The sequence below is a fragment of the Mobula birostris genome, chromosome 18 (assembly GCF_030028105.1).
Source record: "Mobula birostris isolate sMobBir1 chromosome 18, sMobBir1.hap1, whole genome shotgun sequence".
Lineage (NCBI taxonomy): Eukaryota > Metazoa > Chordata > Chondrichthyes > Myliobatiformes > Myliobatidae > Mobula > Mobula birostris.
In genome coordinates, this window is record NC_092387.1 from 58045990 (window position 1) to 58063831 (window position 17842).

General features: G+C 43.2%; 1 protein-coding gene across 2 annotated transcripts in view; it reads left to right on the forward strand.

Moving 5' to 3' along the window:
• LOC140212140 (sorbitol dehydrogenase-like) overlaps window positions 1-17120 on the forward strand; it is a 74315-nt gene extending 57195 nt beyond the window's left edge. For both annotated transcript variants that reach the window (XM_072282748.1, XM_072282749.1), the window contains exons 5-9: window positions 1832-1950; window positions 4130-4195; window positions 9748-9926; window positions 11471-11592; window positions 16742-17120. In XM_072282748.1, coding sequence (XP_072138849.1) covers window positions 1832-1950; window positions 4130-4195; window positions 9748-9926; window positions 11471-11592; window positions 16742-16997 — 742 coding nt within the window. In that variant the 3' untranslated portion in view covers window positions 16998-17120. The remainder of the gene's footprint in view (window positions 1-1831; window positions 1951-4129; window positions 4196-9747; window positions 9927-11470; window positions 11593-16741) is intronic.
• Window positions 17121-17842: the final 722 nt, after the last annotated feature.

Sequence of the window (17842 nt, forward strand, 5' to 3'; positions counted from 1 at the left end):
GATGCTGTAATCCGGAACTACAAGCAATCTTGCTCAAGGGACACTATCGGGGGAGTGGAGGATGGGGGGGCGTTGTCGCTGGTGGGTGTGTTAGAGAAGGAGTTGTTAACATTGCGGATTGAAACCCTGTATCAAAACTGGGTCAGTTCTCAGTCCAGGTGCATACCCTCGACACAAAATGTCAGAAGTGCCTTTCTCCCCTCAGATAGTGCTCGACCCGCTGAATTCCTCCAGATGATTTTTTATTCCTCTTTGTTTGTGCTGTTGGCCATTTGCCTAAAATCGTGTCAGATTCAAACTGAACACACCCATAGATTTGTTAAAACAAAAAATGTCACAAGTGCTTTGTAAATGACATGATATAACTGGTAGTTCCAATTTCTGCAGATGGACGCTTTTCATCATACACAATAGACATTAATAATGCACATGTTTGCCTTGGGGGGTAACTGAATGTGTATTCAAAGAAGTTATTTATATCCCTCTTTAAAATCCTACAAAGCTATTAAATAGTATACTGTAGTGTCTGTGTGTGGCAAAGAAAACAGCCCTCCCCTGAAGATCTTAATATTGTTGCAGAGTAACACATTCAAATTGCAGGAGGAACTCAGCAGGTCAGGCAGCATCTATAGAAAGGAATAAACATTTGACATTTTGGCTGAGACCCTTCATCAGGATTGGAAAGGAAAGGAGTGCCACGGTATTATGGCGGTTAGCATGATACTATTACAGCTCAGGGCGTTGGAGTTCGGAGTTCAGTTCCAACGTCATCTGTAAGGAGTCTGTACGTCCTCCCTGTGGAATGCATGGGTTTTCTCTGGGTGTTCCAGTTTCCTCCCACAGTCCAAAGATGTACCAGTTAGTAGGTGAAATGGTCATTGTAAATCGTCCCGTGGTTAGGCTAGGGTTAAATCAGAGGATGCTGGGCAGCGCAGCTCAAGGGATCAGAAGGTCATATTCTGCGCTATATGTCGATCGATTAATCAATCAATCAATAAATATATCCATAATAAAAAGTATATGAAAAAGGACACAATTTAAAAACCATCTAGATAAGCACATGGATATGAGAGGTTCAGAGAAGAATGGGCCAATTGTGGGTAGATGGGATTAGCTCATTGGGTTACACGGTCAGCATGGATGTTGGGTCAAAGAGTCTGTTTCCATGATGTATGACTCTGAATAAGAATACGGTGCAAAGCTACATTCTTAAACACAGTGATTCTGCACATACTAGAAACCTAGAGCAACACACACAAAATGCTGGGTGAACTCAGCAGGTCAAGAAGCATCTATGGAGAGGAATAAACAGTTGACATTTTGGGTTGACACCCAGCATCAATACTGGTGTGTGTGTTTGTGTGTGTGTGTGTGTGTGTGTGTGAGTGAGTGAGTGTGTGTCCGTCCGAATGAGGGGTCTTGGTTAAAAGATCAACTACTTACTCCTCTCCATTAATGCTGCCTGACCTGCTGAGATCCTCCAGCATTTTAACTATAAGAATATAAAACACAGGAGCAGAATTAGGCCATTCAGCCCATCAAGTCTGCTCTTGATCAGGGCTGATTTATTTTCCCTCTCAACCCCATTCTCATGCCTTCTTTCCGTTACCTTTGACACCCTTACTAATCAAGAACCTATCAAACTCCACTTTTAATATACCCAATAACTTGGCCTCCGCAGCTGCTTGTGGCAATGCATTCCACAGATTTTGTGAGTGTTGCTCTACATTCTTAGTGTTAGTCTGTATATTCAGAGTTGCTCGTTCTACATGTCACCTCATTTTTATACATACCACTCGTGCAGCTAATGCTTATACCATCACTATTATAGACTCCCTGAGTGTGTGACCTTAGAAGAAGGTGCTTTGGTTGAACCTCTCTGTGTTGCACTTCACGCCTGCCACAGAGGACGAGTTAAAGTGGGTCACAAGGTGTTCATCTGTGGAGCTGGTAAGTGGCCGTTTGCAGTTAGATCTGAAAGATCACAGTAACTCCTTCTGTCCTCTCTAAAATGGTGAATTCTATCTATGTCTATCAACCAGTAGATAACCTGCCGACTCATTTCCACTGCTCTAGTAGTGTTGGGAAGCACGGATGACAGATTTGTCATTCTTAATTTGCCCAGGAACACTCTATTTTTATCCACTTTGGTGAATGAGTTCTAGATTAATTAGTTCCAGTGATTCATTTGGATTACTTGAATCAACTAATCTGGAACTGAGTTACAAGATGACTCAATCTAGTCACTTCATTGGGCTGAAATAGGACTGATATAACCTTTAAGCTGCAATTTCACAGGTGCCATGCAATGACTCCAGTAAGTTTAACCCTGGTACTGTATAAACTGATCTGAAATCTGCACAGTTTTGACTGGCATTCCAGCTTTTATAGAAAAGATGAACAAAGGCTCCTAAGGCATTGAAAGAGGAAAACCATATGGCACTTGGTGAGAGAGGATACCTGGCCACTTCCTCATGCCTTCCCTGTTCTTGTATGGATACGAAATATTGAAAGGCAAGAGAATTAAGATGAAGAGTACCCTGACTATGGTTTCTGGGAAGTGCCCCATTTGAAGTACTGATATGCTGTTGAGTTCATCAGTTCATCACTTGGTGTGTTACAGGTTCAAATACTGACAAAAAGTTAACAAAAATACATAAAGCAAAATCATTAGTTTTTCAGTGAGTTTGGCCAGGACAGTTCCCAACTCTCTGGGGAAAGAGCAGTAGGAGTTATCCAGTTAAATCTCTGGAAAGATGCTAAGAGGTTTCTGTTACTCACTCTATCTGAAGTACACTTTCAGTCCTATAGCTCTGAAGTAATAGTGCAAAGTAATCTATCTCTCTCTCTCAATTACTCTATTTTTAAATTATATCCCATCTTTAGTGTGTTTGTGTGTATGTGTATATAGCTGTGTGTAGATGTATGTTGATATCTGTATGTGTAACTTTGTATATGTATACATCAACGTGTGTGTGTATGTGAGGGTATAATATCTGTGTCTCTGTGTATGTGAGTGTGTGTAAAATCTGAGTTTTTGTGTCTGAGTGTGTTTGTGTGCATTTATGTTGCTCTCTGTCTCCAACATTCTCCAGATTGAAGGTCCCCTATTATCCCAGACTTGGCAGCTGATACGCAGTGCCTCTGGAAGCTTTAAGGTGGAAGGATGTTCATTCAAATTTGCTGATTTTACATACACGTCGGGTGTTTTTGCGTGTTAGTGTCACAATGGGGGGCGTTGGGAGCAAGGGTGGACCCAAATGCAAGACACATCTTGTGAGGTTAACTTAATTGAGTTTATTGCTCGATACAAGGAGAGCAAATCAGAAGCAGGGAAAATGTGCTAGACAAAGACTCAGCCCTGGAACGAGGTTGGGACTAAGGGTCTGGGCGAGGACTCGGAATCACGGACTGCCAGGGCCAGGACTTGGTACTTGGAGCCTCCGGGTAGTGGTGAGCTCTCAACTCAGCTCGGGAACAGTAGACAGCGGTTCTTGATTCCCTCCAGCGGGTTAACTGACAGACCCACCTCGGCGAGGAAACTTTGCAGGCTCGCTTTGGCGAGGTAACTTGACAGGGTTGCTCCAGTGAGGAAAGGCGACTTACTGGCACTCGCTTCGGGGGAAGACTAGGCTTACTCCAGCCAGATGACATTAGCTTGCAGTACCTTTGGTGACTTTGCAAACGCTCTCGCGCCGAACGGCTGAAAGCCGGAGACTATAAACTGCTGGTTCAGCCGAGAGTAAATTGTCTCCAATCACCAAGCCCAAGGGACATGGGAAAACAGGGAACCAAAGGGGAACAGGGAGTCAACGGTCCGGATCGTAACATAAACAAAGTAAATTTAAAGGGACCCCAATCCGGACCATGACAGTTAGCCATTATTATCTGTGTTTCAAGTCCACGGGTGTTTACTGAGCCCTGAACCTTCATACCCTGCACTGGGAAAGGCAGCACTAGCATCCTTCATCAGGAAACCCCTGCCCTCAGGCAGGCACTGACAGAACCCTCGGCCCTCAGAGGGGAACCTGTACTCTGCACTCCCCTGTATAGAGTGACAATGACAAATGTTTCCAGGAAGTATAACCACATGGTTTTCTAACCAATGTTTTTTGTTTTATCTGTTAAGGACCAGTTGGCCTGTTGACTTTGCTTGCTTGCAAGGCTATAGGAGTGACTATGACTGTAGTCTGTGGTAAGTTTTTCAAACAATATATTCCTAACCTGAGTGGGGCATTGTTCTTCTGAACCTGAACCTGATGAAGGGTCTTGGCCCGAAACGGTGACATTTTATAGATGCTACCTGAGTTGCTGAATTCCTCCACCATTTTGGGTATGTTTACGAAGTCAGCTTTGTTCTTGCTCTAATCTTGATCACACTTCCACTAGGCACACGGTGGGTGATGGGCCCTTAAGTTATTTTCTGATATCCAAAGGCATTGATCTTCCCAACTTTGATGATCTAGTTATTTTGTCCTAAGAATGGGTGCTGTCATTTATATGGGCTGAAAGAGAAATGAAGGTTTTCTATTTTAGTCAAGAATGGAACTCTACTGGGTAAGGAAGCGTAACTCTCTAGATTGCATTCTTCATCCACCGTTATGCAACACCTCAAATTCCGTCTAGGGAGCCTCCAACCTTATTACATGAACATCGATATCTCCAGCTTCCCTTCTCCAACAGGGGCGATAAATTACTGGACGTTGGAGAAATCAATGTTTATGCCATAAAGTTAGAGGCTACCTGGACAGAATATGAGGTCTTCTTGCTTCTCCAAACTGAGAGTGGCCTGTTTGTGGCCAAACAGGAGGCCATAGACTGACATGTCAGAATGGGAATGGAGATAGGAATTAAAATGGTTGGCCACTGGGAAATCCCACTTTTTGTGGATGGAGCAAAGGTGCTCAACAATGCAGTCCTCCAGTCTACGGCAGGCCTCACCAATGTAGTAGAGGCCACATCAGGAGCACCAGATACAGCAGACAGTCCCAATAGATTCACAAGTGAAGTGTTGCCTCACCTGGAAGGACTGTTTGGGAAGGTGACAGAGGAGGTGAATGGGCAGGTGTCACACTTTGGCAACTTGCAGACATAAATGCCAGGAGGGAGATGTGTGCCAGTGATAATAAACCTGATTCTGAGTTAGAGCCAGTGAAAAATGTATTGAATTTCACTTACTGGTGTTAGGAAATTCATACACATAAAACCCTTCAAAACACTCCAGAGCTGTAACACTTGCTGGAAGACTGAGCAGGTCAGGCAGCACCTATAGAGGGCGACTAAACAGTCAACATTTCGGGCTAAGGGCCTTCTTCGGGACTGGAAAGGAAGTGGGTAGAAGACAGAATAAGAAGGTGCGGGAGCGGAAGCTGGGTGGTGATAGGTTATAGGTGATAGCACAGTCTATCTTACATGGGGCGCCAGGGTGCCATAGCAGTTAGCTGGAAACAGTTATAGCCTGAGTTTATTTCCAGCACCATTCTGTAAGGAGTCTCTGTATATCCTCCCTGTGGAATACGTGGGTTTTCTCTGAGTGCTCCGGTTTCCTCCCACAGACCAGAGACATAACAGGTAGGTTGATTTGTCATTGTAAATTGTCCTATGATTAGGTTAGTGTTAATCAGGTTTATCGGGGATTGCTGGGGTGATGTGGCTTGAAGGGCCCAAAGGGCCTACTCTGCTCTGTATCGACAAAATGAAAGATAAAATTACAAACCAGAGAAAATCTGCAGATGCTGGAAATCCAAGTAACACACACACAGAACTGCTGGAGGAACTCAGCAGACCAGGCAGCATCAATGGAGAAGAATACAATCGACCATTTCAGGCCGAGACCCTTCGGCAGGACCCTGAAATGGAAGCACTTGTGCTGGCAAGTCGTTACACTGTCAACACCCTCTGAGTAAAGAGTTCCCCCTCATGTTCCCCTTAAACACTTCACCTTTCACCCTTAACCCATGACTTCGCGTTCTAGTCTCATCCAACCTCAGTGGGAAAAGGCCTGCTTGCATTTACCCTATCTATACCCCTCATAATTTTGTTTATCTCTACAAAACCTCCCCTGAATCTTTTGCATTCTAGAGAATGAAGTCCTAATGTACTCAACCTTTCCCTACAACTCGGGTCCTTCTGGAAACATCCTTTGCACGCTTTCTCTGCACCTTCAGTCTTATGTACGCCTTTCCTGTGGGTAGGTGACCAAAACTGCACACAGTATTCCAAATTAGGCCTCACCAATGTCTTAGACAATTTCAACATAACTTCCCAACTCCTGTACTCAGTACCTTGATTTATGAAGGCCAGTGTGGCTAAAGCTTTCATTATGGCCCCATCCACCTGTGATGCCACTTTCAAGGAGTTATATGGATCTGTATTCCCAGATGCCTCTGGTCTACCACTACCACTCACCGTGTGAGACCTATCCTGGTTGGTCCTCCCAAAATGCAAAACCTCAAACTTGTCTGCATTAAGTTCTATCGGCCGTTTTACCAGTGGGATCCAGATTCCTCTGCAAACTTTGATAGTCTTCCTCGCTGTCTACTACATCCCCATTCTTGGCGTCATCTGCAAATCTGCTGATCCAGTTTACCACATTTCTATCCAGATCATTGACATAGATAACAAGTAACAACAGACGCAGCACCGATCCTTGCGGCACTCCACTAGTCACAGGCCTCCAGTCAGAGGCAACCATCTACCCCACTCTGGCTTCTTTACGAGCCAATGTTTAATCCAATTTACTACCTCGTCTTGAATGCCAAGTGACTGAACCTCTTGATTAATCTCCAATGGGGCACCTTGTCAGGTGCTTTGATAAAGTACATGTAGACAACATCAACTGCCTTGCCTGCATCAACTGTCCTGGTAACCTATTTCAAAAAGCTCTACAAGAATGGTTAGACACAACCTACCACGCGTAAGTTATGTTGACTGTCCCACATCAGTCCCTTTCTATCCAAATAATTACATATACAGTCCCTTAGAATACCTGCTCTTTCATGAGCTTCCCCACTACTGATGTTAGGTTCACTGGGCTATAATCTCCTTGCTTATTCTAAGAGCCTTTCTTAAACAATAGAACAACATTATCTATCCTCCAAGCCCCTGGTGTCTCACCTGTGGCTGAGGTTGTTTTAAATAGCACTGCAAGGCCCGTGCAGTTTCAGCACTAGCCTCCCACAGAGTTTGAGGGAACACCTTGTCAGGCCCTGAGGTTTTATCCACCCTCATTCGCCTCAAGACAGCAAACACCTCCTCCTCTGTTATCTGTACGGGGTCCATGACCTTGCTGCTGCTTTGCCTCATTTCTATAGACCCTGTGTCCATCTCCTGAGTAAGTACAGATGCAAAAAATTCTGCCCCACCTCTTTTGGCTTCATGCATAGATTACTACTCTGATCTTCCCGAGGACCAATTCTGTTCCTTGCTATCCTTTTCCTATTAATATATCTGTAGAAGCCCTTAGGATTCTTCTTTACCTCGTCTGCTAGAGCAACCTCGCGCCTCATTTTAGTCTTCCTGATTTCCTTCTTAAGTGTTCTCTTGCATTTCTATACTCCTCAAGTACTCATTTTTTCCTGCCTGCCTATACCTGCTATGAACCAGTGCTTCAATATCTCTTGGAAACCTTGCCTAAACATATTATATTTGCCTTTTATTCTGACAGGAACACACAAACACTCTTTAAAATTTCACTCCCACTGACTAAGTACACCTTTGCCCAAGAACTACCTGTCTCAATCCATACTGCCAGATCCTTTCTGATCCCATCAACATCGGCCTTTCTCCAATTTAGAAACTCATCCCAAGTACCAGACCTATTCTTTTCCATAATTACCTTGAAAGTAATGGGATTATGATTACTAGGTGCACAGTGTTCTCCTGCACAAACTTCTGTCCCTATAGACAGGGTCTATAGAAGTTCTTCTTCCCTAATAGGAGATTAAACATTGAGCATTCTCTCCAGTTGGGACCTCCATGTACTGATTAAGGAAAGTTTCCTGAACACATTTGACAAACTCTTCCCATCCATCCCTGTTACAGTATGGGAGTCCCAGTCAATATGTGGAAAGTTAAAATCACCTACTATCACAGACCTAGGTTTCTTGCAACAAACTGCAATCTCTCTACAAATTTACTCCTCTAACTCCTACAGTCTGTTAGTTGATCTATAATATAATCCTAACAATGTGGTCATATCTTTCTTATTCCTGAGTTCTACTCGTAAAGCTTCACTAGATGAGCGTTCCAGTCCGTCCTGTCTGAAGAGTTGCCAGTTCTGTCCCTCCTGCGACTAAGTCTCACTAATGGCTGCAATGTCATAATTCCACATGTTGATCCATGTCCTGAGCTCATCCGCCTTTCCTACAATATTCCCTGTACTGAAATATACTCAGCTCAGAACATTACTCCTACCATGCTCAACCTTATGATTCCTGACTTGGTACATAGGCTGAACAACATCTTTCTTCACAACTATTCCACTATCTGTTCTGGTACTCTGATTTCTGTCCCCCTGCAACTCTAGTTTGAACCCCTCCCTTGTGCTGCACTAGCAAACCTTCCTGTTAGGATATTAGCCCCCCCTCCAGTTCAGGTGCAAACTGCCCCATCTGTTCAGGTCCAATTTTCCAGGAAGAGAGCCCAGTGATCCAAAAAATCTGAAACCTTCCCTCTTGCACCATCTCCTTAGCCACATATTGAACTGTATGATCTTCCTATTTCACTGAAGAATGGAGCTCCCAATGATGTAACACATCTTGGCAGAGAAAAATACTAAATACTGCATTAAAGAGAAAAGAATTAAATGATTTTCTGGTATGATAAGTTGAACTCTTGACATCACGATCTATCTTGTTATGATGTTGCATTTTATTGCTCACATTCCTCTTTCTCTGTAGCTGTTGCACTTTATTCTGCATTGTTAATGTTTTACCTTGTTCTATCTCAATGCACTCTGTAATTATTTGATTTCTGTGAACAGTACATAAGGCAAACTTTTCACTGTATCTTTTTTTTGTTATCTTTAAATCATTTTTTTAACCTCTGGGTCTTTTATCTATATTAGAGTTCCACATTGTTTACAAAGTGGGTTACTATTTTACTCCAATAATAAATTCATCTTGGTTATTAAATAAATAGGAATTAGATTTATATTTAGTCATCTTCCCAAGACGACTGGTAGGAGATTTATCAGATAAAATTTGACGCCAAGTCACAAAAATAATTATTAGCGTGGGTCAACATGGTTTTGGTAAAGAAATAGGCTATAAGGAGTATTTTGAAAGGAGGAGAGAGGACTGTGACTGTAGGGGATATAGAGAGGCATGTGGGAGGAATCCTGGGATGTATAAGAAACCAGAGGAAAGGATGGATCTCACAAGCAGAGATCTGCGTCAGTATGATGAGCGGGCTCTTATTGAAACCTACCAAACACTGAAGGGCCTGAATAGATTGGATGTGGAGGGAATGTTTCCAATAGTAGGAGTGTCTAGGATCTGAAGGCACAGCTTCAGAATAAAGGGACGTCCCTTTAAACTGAGATGACAAGTAGTTTCTTCAGTCAGAGGGTGATGAATCTATGGAATTCATTGCCATAGAGGGCTGTGGAGGAAAATGGGGTTTAAAAAATCAGCCAGGATTGAATGGCATAGACTCAATGGGCTGAATGGCCTAATTCTGCTCCCATAATTTATGGTTTAAGAGATGTGGAAGGATTTATTCTTTAACCCGATTGCTCTCTTTCAGATTTGTGCCAGGACCGCTTGGAGAAGGCGAAGTGCTTGGGGGCCACCATTGTCTTGAAAGTTGACAAGTGCACGTGTCCCATGGAATTGGCCCAGAAGGTGAAAACTTCTCTCTGTGCCATGCCTGACGTGTCCATTGATTGCACTGGGGCCGATACTTGTATCCAGGCTGGTGTCTATGTAAGTCTCCACCTTTATAACAGAAATCCTTAGAGATGGTTCAGTCTGTGCAATGTTAGACATGGTATAGACCTTGGAATTGGGTGGGGATGCCTTTTTCTGCAGTTATATTGGAGGTATCAGTGAAGTTCCTCCATCAGGTACTCCCACATGCAGTTTCTCACCTGCAAGAAAATAAGACCTCCCTCATTTTCCAAGTTGAAGTTTTGTCCCATGGCCTTAAGTGATTCTGTCACCTGGTCATCCACTTTATCAACTTTATGAACTTTATCGAAACTATTGACTTATTTGATTAACTTAAGTAGGGGACAGACCAGTTCCCCATTTTCTCAGTAAAACTGAAACCTGACCTTCCTGGTATCATTGAGCTAAATTTCCTTTGTACCTTCTTCTAAACCCGTATTGCCTGCCTAAAGTTTGGTGCCTAGGATTAAAGTGAGGATGGTGGGGAGAGGCTCAACTAGTGACCGAAATTCGCTGCAGTTAAAACAACAATGTTCATTAAGCAACTGAGGACTGCTCCCTGTGGCATCAAATCCTGATGATGTAAACCAACCTCAGTCAGCACAGTAGCATAGCAGTTAGCCTAATGCTATTACAGTACCAGCAGCCCGTGTTCAATTCCTCTCAACTCCTATAAAGAGTTTGTGCATTCTCCCCGTGGTTCTGTGTCTTTCCTCTGGGTATTCCAGTTTCCCCCCACATTCCAAAGACATATATTACCGAGTTGGATCTTTAAATAATTAATTAATTGATCAATCAATTAATTAAAATAAAATAACAATCAGGGAGAATCCATTTGTCTGGAACATTTTGTGCCTTACAATGAACCTTTGAACACTTTGGCAGGAAATAACACAGAATGATCTAACCTTCTCCTTTAATGGGACATATTAGGCAAGAGGATTTGAGATCCCCTTGGATGCACCCAGGACGAGCAATTCCTTAACCATCGCATGGTCTAAATCCTTGCACTTCATCCCCAACAACATTGCAGGAGCACCTTCACCAGAAGGACTGCAGAGATACAAGAAGGCAGCTCACCACCCCCAAACTCAAGTCTATAGGGGGACGAGTCTTAAGTGCCAGCTTTGCCAGTAACATCCTGATTTTATGTAGGCATAAAAGAGGCTATATATAAAGTAAGCAGGTTAATGCACAATGCTTTGCCCCAGATTCATCTAGGCCGATATGTTAAAAAAAGGCTATATATAAACTAAACAGGTTACTACTCAATACCTTGGCCCATGTTCATTTTGTAGTAATAATAATTTCTATTCTTTCATTGAAAGTTCATTGTATGAAATGTAACATGAATTCCAATATAACTTTGAGTACTGTTGGAGGGTCTTGGCCCAAAACATCAAACTGTTTACTGTTTTACATAGATGCTGCCTAGCCTGCTGAGTTCCTCCAGCTTTTTGTGTGTGTTGCTTGGATTTCCAGCATCTTCAGATCTTCTGTTGTTTGTGATCATTTAGCTGTGCTTTTTTTAAAAAACAGTATCTAATCCCCAAAACTAATTATATTTATTTTTTACAAAGGTTGTCAAACCTGGTGGAATTGTTGTATTGGTCGGCCTAGGAACAAACACATCCAATGTTCCTGTATTAAACGCAACAATCAGAGAGGTGGATATCCGTGGCAGCTTTAAATACACAAACACGTAAGTATTGAGAGATACAGATCCGCGCGTACACACACACACACACACACACACACACACACACACACACACACACACACACACACACACACACACACACAAATATAGTAAATATAGTAACTGCATGGCGATGGTGGAAGTAAACGTGTAAATATGCTTTGGAATTTGGTGCTACAAGTCAAGGGGATTTCAGGAGGTAGCCCTGCAAATAGTATTCACGCTTAAAATGTTCATATGTGATCAGCCGTGACAAGCCATAAAACGTACCTATTCATTACAGAGAAAATACGCACTGAGCCTCGGAGGCACCCTTGACAGCGCTGCACACTGATAATAATGCAGCAGATTTAAACATATGAGGAGCTCTGGGACTGTACTTGCCAGAGTACAGAAGAATGAGGAGGTATTTCATTGAAAGCCATCAAATATTGAAAGGTCCGGATAGAGTGGATGTGCAGAGAATGTTTCCTATTGTGGAGTTAGAACGGAGATGAGGGGCAATTTCTTTAGCCATGAGGTGGTGAAATGTTGGCCAGATCGTTGGATGTATTTAAAGCAGAGGTTGATTGGTTCTTGAATAGGAAGGGAGTTGAAGGTTATGGGGAGAAGGCAGGAAAATGGGATCGAGAGGGATTGAATGGCAGAGCAGACTCGATGTGCCGAATGGCCTAATTCTGTTTCTATATCTTGTAGCCTTTTTTCCATCCAGTATTTAAGATTCCTAACAATTTTCTGCTTGCAAATGAGTCCAAATTTGTGCAAAATATCAACTGTTGACAAGGAGAAAAAACAGCCTGTGAGCTTGTGTGGAATTATTTATTGGAACGAGAACATGAAACCACTGCAACTTCAAAGCAAAATACCTGGCAGTAATTTTTCTTATACATTAATTGTCCCATGTAAATCTTACTGTTGTTCTCTTAGCCCATAGCTACTGTTTGTTGCAGTTGGGAGAAGCAATGATGTACCACCAGGTGGCTTAGTTACCATTTAGAAGAGTTTGGCTGGACGTCCTGAGGGTTGTGATACTCCATCTAAAGGAAATAAGGATGTACATGATGTTTATTAAACCAGTATAATAAGGTTCGGTCACAATGCAGTTCCTGCATCAAGACACTAGGTTTGGGAATAGTATATCTATCTGTGAGGTACCTTTGAAGAAAATGAGTGTATGGCTTGTTGCTTCACTAATCCTACCAGTTACTGACTAAGAGGCCAACTCTGAGAACATTGACCATGACAGCAAAGGATCAGGTCTTTCAACCCATGATGTTGTGCTGAAGTAATTAAAAGCCTAATGAACTAGTCCCTTCTGCGTACAAAACGTCCATATCGGCACAGCTTTGTGGGCCTAAGGGCCTGTATTGTGCCACAGGTTTTTCTATGTCCCTCCATTCTCTCCATATTTATGTGCCTTTCTAAGAAACCCTTAAATGCTTCTGTCATATTTGCCTCCACCACCACTCCTGGCAGCACATTCCACGCACCCACCACTCTGTAAAAAAAAATATTTGCCCGCACATCTCCTTTGAACATACACCCCCCCCCCACCCCACCTAAAGTACTTATCATCCAGTATTAGGCAATTCAATCCTGGGAAAATGATTTTGGCTGTCTGTCCGTACTTCTCATAATCTCATTCGGGTTCACATTCAGATTTATCACGTGCGTGGAAACATACAATGAAATGTGTCGTTTGCGTTAACAACCAACACAACCTAAGGGTTTGCTTGGGGCAGCTCTTTAAGTGTTGCCACACACTTCAGTGCCCAGAATGCTCGGTAGAGCAACACACAACACAACAAGCAACAAAGCAAGCCCTTTACCTTCCACCCCATCTTCAATCCAAACTTAAAACAGGTCTCCCCTCAGCCCCGTCTCTCCAGAGAAAGTAACCCACGTTTGTATAACCTATCCTTGTAGTATGTGCACTCTAACCCAGGCAGCGTCCTGATAAACCTCTTCTGCACCCTCTCCAAAGCCTCCACATCTTTAATGTAATGGGGTGACAAGGATTTCTCCAGATGCGGTCCAGCTAGAGCTTTTCAAAGTTGCAACATACTTAACTCCTCAACTAATAACAGCAAGCATGCCGTATGCCTTCTTTAGCAGCCTTAAAACTTGTGCTGCTGCTTTCAGGAAGCTATGGACCTGGACTGCCAAGATCTTTGTGTAGGTCAACACAGTCAATGGCCCTGCCTTTACCTCTGCACTGTACCTTGACATTTGATCTCTGAAAGTATAATACTTCACACTTGGCTGGGTTAAATTCCATCTGCTATTTCTCTGCCCGTATCTGCTACTGATCTGTATCCCACTGTATCCTTCGGCAATCCTCTACACTATCCACAACACAACCAAGCTTTGTATTGTCTGAGAACTTAATAACCCACCCATCTTCATTTTCATCCAAGTCATTTATATAAATCACCAACAGCCCAGTAAAGATCCCTGCAAAACAAAAAAATTAGTGGGAAGCTAGAAGATTGGAAAGATTTTAAAAAATAATAGAAGGCAACTAAAAAGCCAGGAGAGAAAAGTTGAAGGTAAGCTAGTCAATAATATAAAAGAGGATACCAGAGGTTTTTTCAAACATAAAGATTAAAAAAGAGGCGTGAGTGAATATCAGACCACTGGAAAACGACACTGGGGAGGTTGTAATGGGGGACAAGGAAATAGCAGATGAACTTCAGAAGTATTTTGCATCAGTTTTTACTATGGAAGACACAGCAGTATATCAGAAATCCAAGAATGTCAGGGGACAGAAGTAAGTGTTGATGCTATTACTAATAAGAAGGTGCTTGGGAAACTGAAAGATCGGAAGGTAGGTAAGCCACTTGGACAAGTTGGACTACACCCTAGGGTTCTGAAGGAGGTAGCTGAGAGATTGTGGAGGCATTAGTAATGATCTTTCAAGAATCACTAGATTCTGGAATGGTTCCAGAGGACTCGAAAATTGCACATGTCACCCCACTCTTTAAGAATGGAGGGAGGCAGAAGAATATCATAGACCAATTAGCCTGACTTCAGTGGTTAGGAAGACGTTGGAATCTATCACTAAGGGTGAGGTTTCGGGTTACTTGGGGACATATGATAAAGTATGCCAAAGTCAGCATGGTTTCCTTAAGGGGAAATTTTGCCTGACAAATCTGTTGGAACTTTTTGAGGAAATAACAGGCAGGATAGACAAAGGAGTGTCATTGAATGTTGTTTACTTGGATTTTCAGAGGGCCTTCAAGATGCTGCATATGAGGCTGCTTAGCAAGATGAGGGTCCATGATGTTACAGAAAAGATGGTAGCACGGATAAAAGATTGGCTGACTGGCAGGAGGCAAATGGTGAAAATAAAAGGGGGCCATTTCTGGTTGGCCGCTGGTGATTAGTGGCATTTCTCAGGGATCGGTGTTGGGACCACTTCTTTCCAGATTATATGTCAATAATTTTGATGATGGAATTGATGGCTTTGTGGCCAAGTTTGTAGATGATACAAAGATAGGTGGAGGGGCAGGTAGTGTTGAGGAAGCAGGGAGTCTGCAGAAGGACTTAGACAGATTGGGAGAATGGGCAAAGAAGTGGCAGATGGAATATAGTGTAGGGAAGTGTATGGTCATGCACTTTGGTAGAAGGAATAAAGGTATAAGCTATTTTTTAAATGGAGAGAAAATTCTACAATCAGAGGTGTAAAGGGACTTGGGAGTCCTCATGCAGGATTCCCTAAAAGTTAATTTGTAGGTTGAATCCGTGGTGAGGAAACAAATGCAATGTTAGCATTCATTTTGAGAAGATTAGAATATAAGAGCAAGGAATTGATGCTGAGGCTTTATACGGCACTGATCAGACTGCACTTGGAGTATTGTGAGCTGCTTTGGGCCCCTTATCTAAGGAAGGATGTGTTGGCATTGGAGAGGATCCATAGGAGACTATGAGAATCATTCTGGGAATGAAAGGATTAACATATGAGGAGTGTTTGATGGCTCTGGGCCAATACTTGATGGAGTTTAGAAGAATGAGGATGAACGTCATTGAAACCTATCGAATATTGAAAGTTCTAGATAGAGTGGATGTGGAGAGAATGTTTCCTATAGTGGGTGAGTCTAGGACCAGAGGCCACAGCTATAGAATAGAGGAACATCCATTTAGAACAAAGAATAGAAGGCATTTCTTTGGTCAGATGGTCGTGAATCTGTGGAGTTCATTGCCACAGACAACTGTGGATGCCAAGTCATTTAGTATATTTAAAGCAGAGGTTGACAGGTTCTTGATTAGTCAGAGCATCAAAGGTTAAGTGCAGAAGTTAGAAAAGTGGGGTTGAGAGAGATAATAAGTCAGCCATGATGAAATAATGGAGCAGACACGTGGGAAAATTTCTGCTCCTATGTTTTATAGACTAACACCGTTAGTCACAGAGCTCCTGCCAAAATAAGTCCCATCAAACCCTACCTTCTATGGACAAGTCCATTCCATGCGCAAAAGGCCAAGCGTTTCTCAGCTGAAACTTCAGCAAATTACAAAACTTATACAACTTAGCTCAGCTGGGCCAGGAGGCTGGCATTGTTGTGTGTGTAGTCTAGGAGTTGTCCCAAGCATTGGCAGTGTCTCCAGCCATGTAATAGAGTGACTTCTGACATTCAGAAGACATGCAAATAAAACTTTTTTGGAAAACAAAAATCAAAAACCACCTGAAGAGGCTTTTAAATAATTAAAAGAACTGTACAAATCCCAAATACTTCAAAGAACATACACCCTAACCTTCCGGAATCCCCATTGTCCATGCAGGTTGTGAGCCAGATGATGTCCCAGAGAAGGTTTCCCAGGGTGCCTTATCCCTGGACTCTAGGGAATCCAATGGCAGAGATCAGTCCGTAGTTTTGAGACTTCAGTTTGAACAGAATTCCTGTAACTTACTGACACTCAAGAACACATTCCAAATGAAATTCCCTCAACTTTATAGCACCAAGTTCTAAAGCCTATTACATATTCTATATTGTATTTATGTGGAACGTCAGGCTTCAGTACCTCTTGTCTGACAGTAGCAGTGAGAAAGGGGGTTCTTAATTGATGCCACCTTCTTGGGGCGACATCTCCTGTAAGTGCTGTTGGTAGAGGGGAGATGAAAATGCTCTTACTGTTACCTCTCTGCTCGTTTCAGATGGCCAACTGCAATCGCCTTGATAGCTTCAAAGAAGGTGGATGTAAAGCCCCTAATCACACATTGTTTCCCGCTGGAGCAGGCCCCTGAAGCATTTGAGGTCGTAAAGAAAGGCACCGGGATCAAAGTTCTTGTGAACTGTGAGCAACAGCAGCAGCAGCAGCAGCAGCAGTGCCCATCACTCTGCCCGCCACAGTGCCAACAGCCGCAAAACCAGTGCCAAACAAAGCAGTGCCCCCAGCATAGCTTCTTCTGATAGAGGAGTCTCCACCCGCTTTCATTCTGCACTGCTGTCTAGGTTACCTTTCAGATCAGGACTTGAACACTGCACTGTAACTCTCCCAGACAAACAGTCCTTCAGCAATAAACACTGAGTATAACTGTGCTACAGGACTTCTGTTTGTTTATATTCTGCCATCCTTGTGTATAGTCCACCATCACAAACTTAGGGCTGTGCAGCAGTGCACCGGGGGGAAACACTGCCTGACAGTGCCAGATTGGGTGGCAGGGGGTGGGGGAGAGGATGGAGAGGGTTTGAATCAAATGCCCCCTCCATTACGGGTGGGGGTTCACTTGCTGTCAGAAGGTTATGGAACAAACTGTTTACAGGAGGGCTAGGTTCAAAGTTCAAGGTAAATATATTTTCGAAGTACATATACTGTATGTCAAACATCAAAGTTGCTGGTGAACGCAGCAGGCCAGTCAGCATCTCTAGGAAGAGGTACAGTCGACATTTTGGGCCGAGACCCTTCGTCAGGACTAACTGAAGAAAGAGCTAGTAAGAGATTTAAAAGTGGGGTGGGGGAGGGGGAGATCTGAAATGATAGGAGAAGACAGGAGGGGGAGGAATGGAGCCAAGAGCTGGACAGGTGATTGGCAAAGGGGATATGAGAGGATCATGGGACAGGAGGCCCAGGGAGAAGGAAAAGGGGGAGGGGGGGGTAAAACCCAGAGGATGGGCAAGGGGTATAGTCAGAGGGACAGAGGGAGAAAAAGGAGAGGGAGAGAAAGAATGTGTGTATATAACTAAATAACCGATGGGGTACGAGGGGGAGGTGGGGCATTAGCGGAAGTTAGAGAAGTCGATATTCATGCCATCAG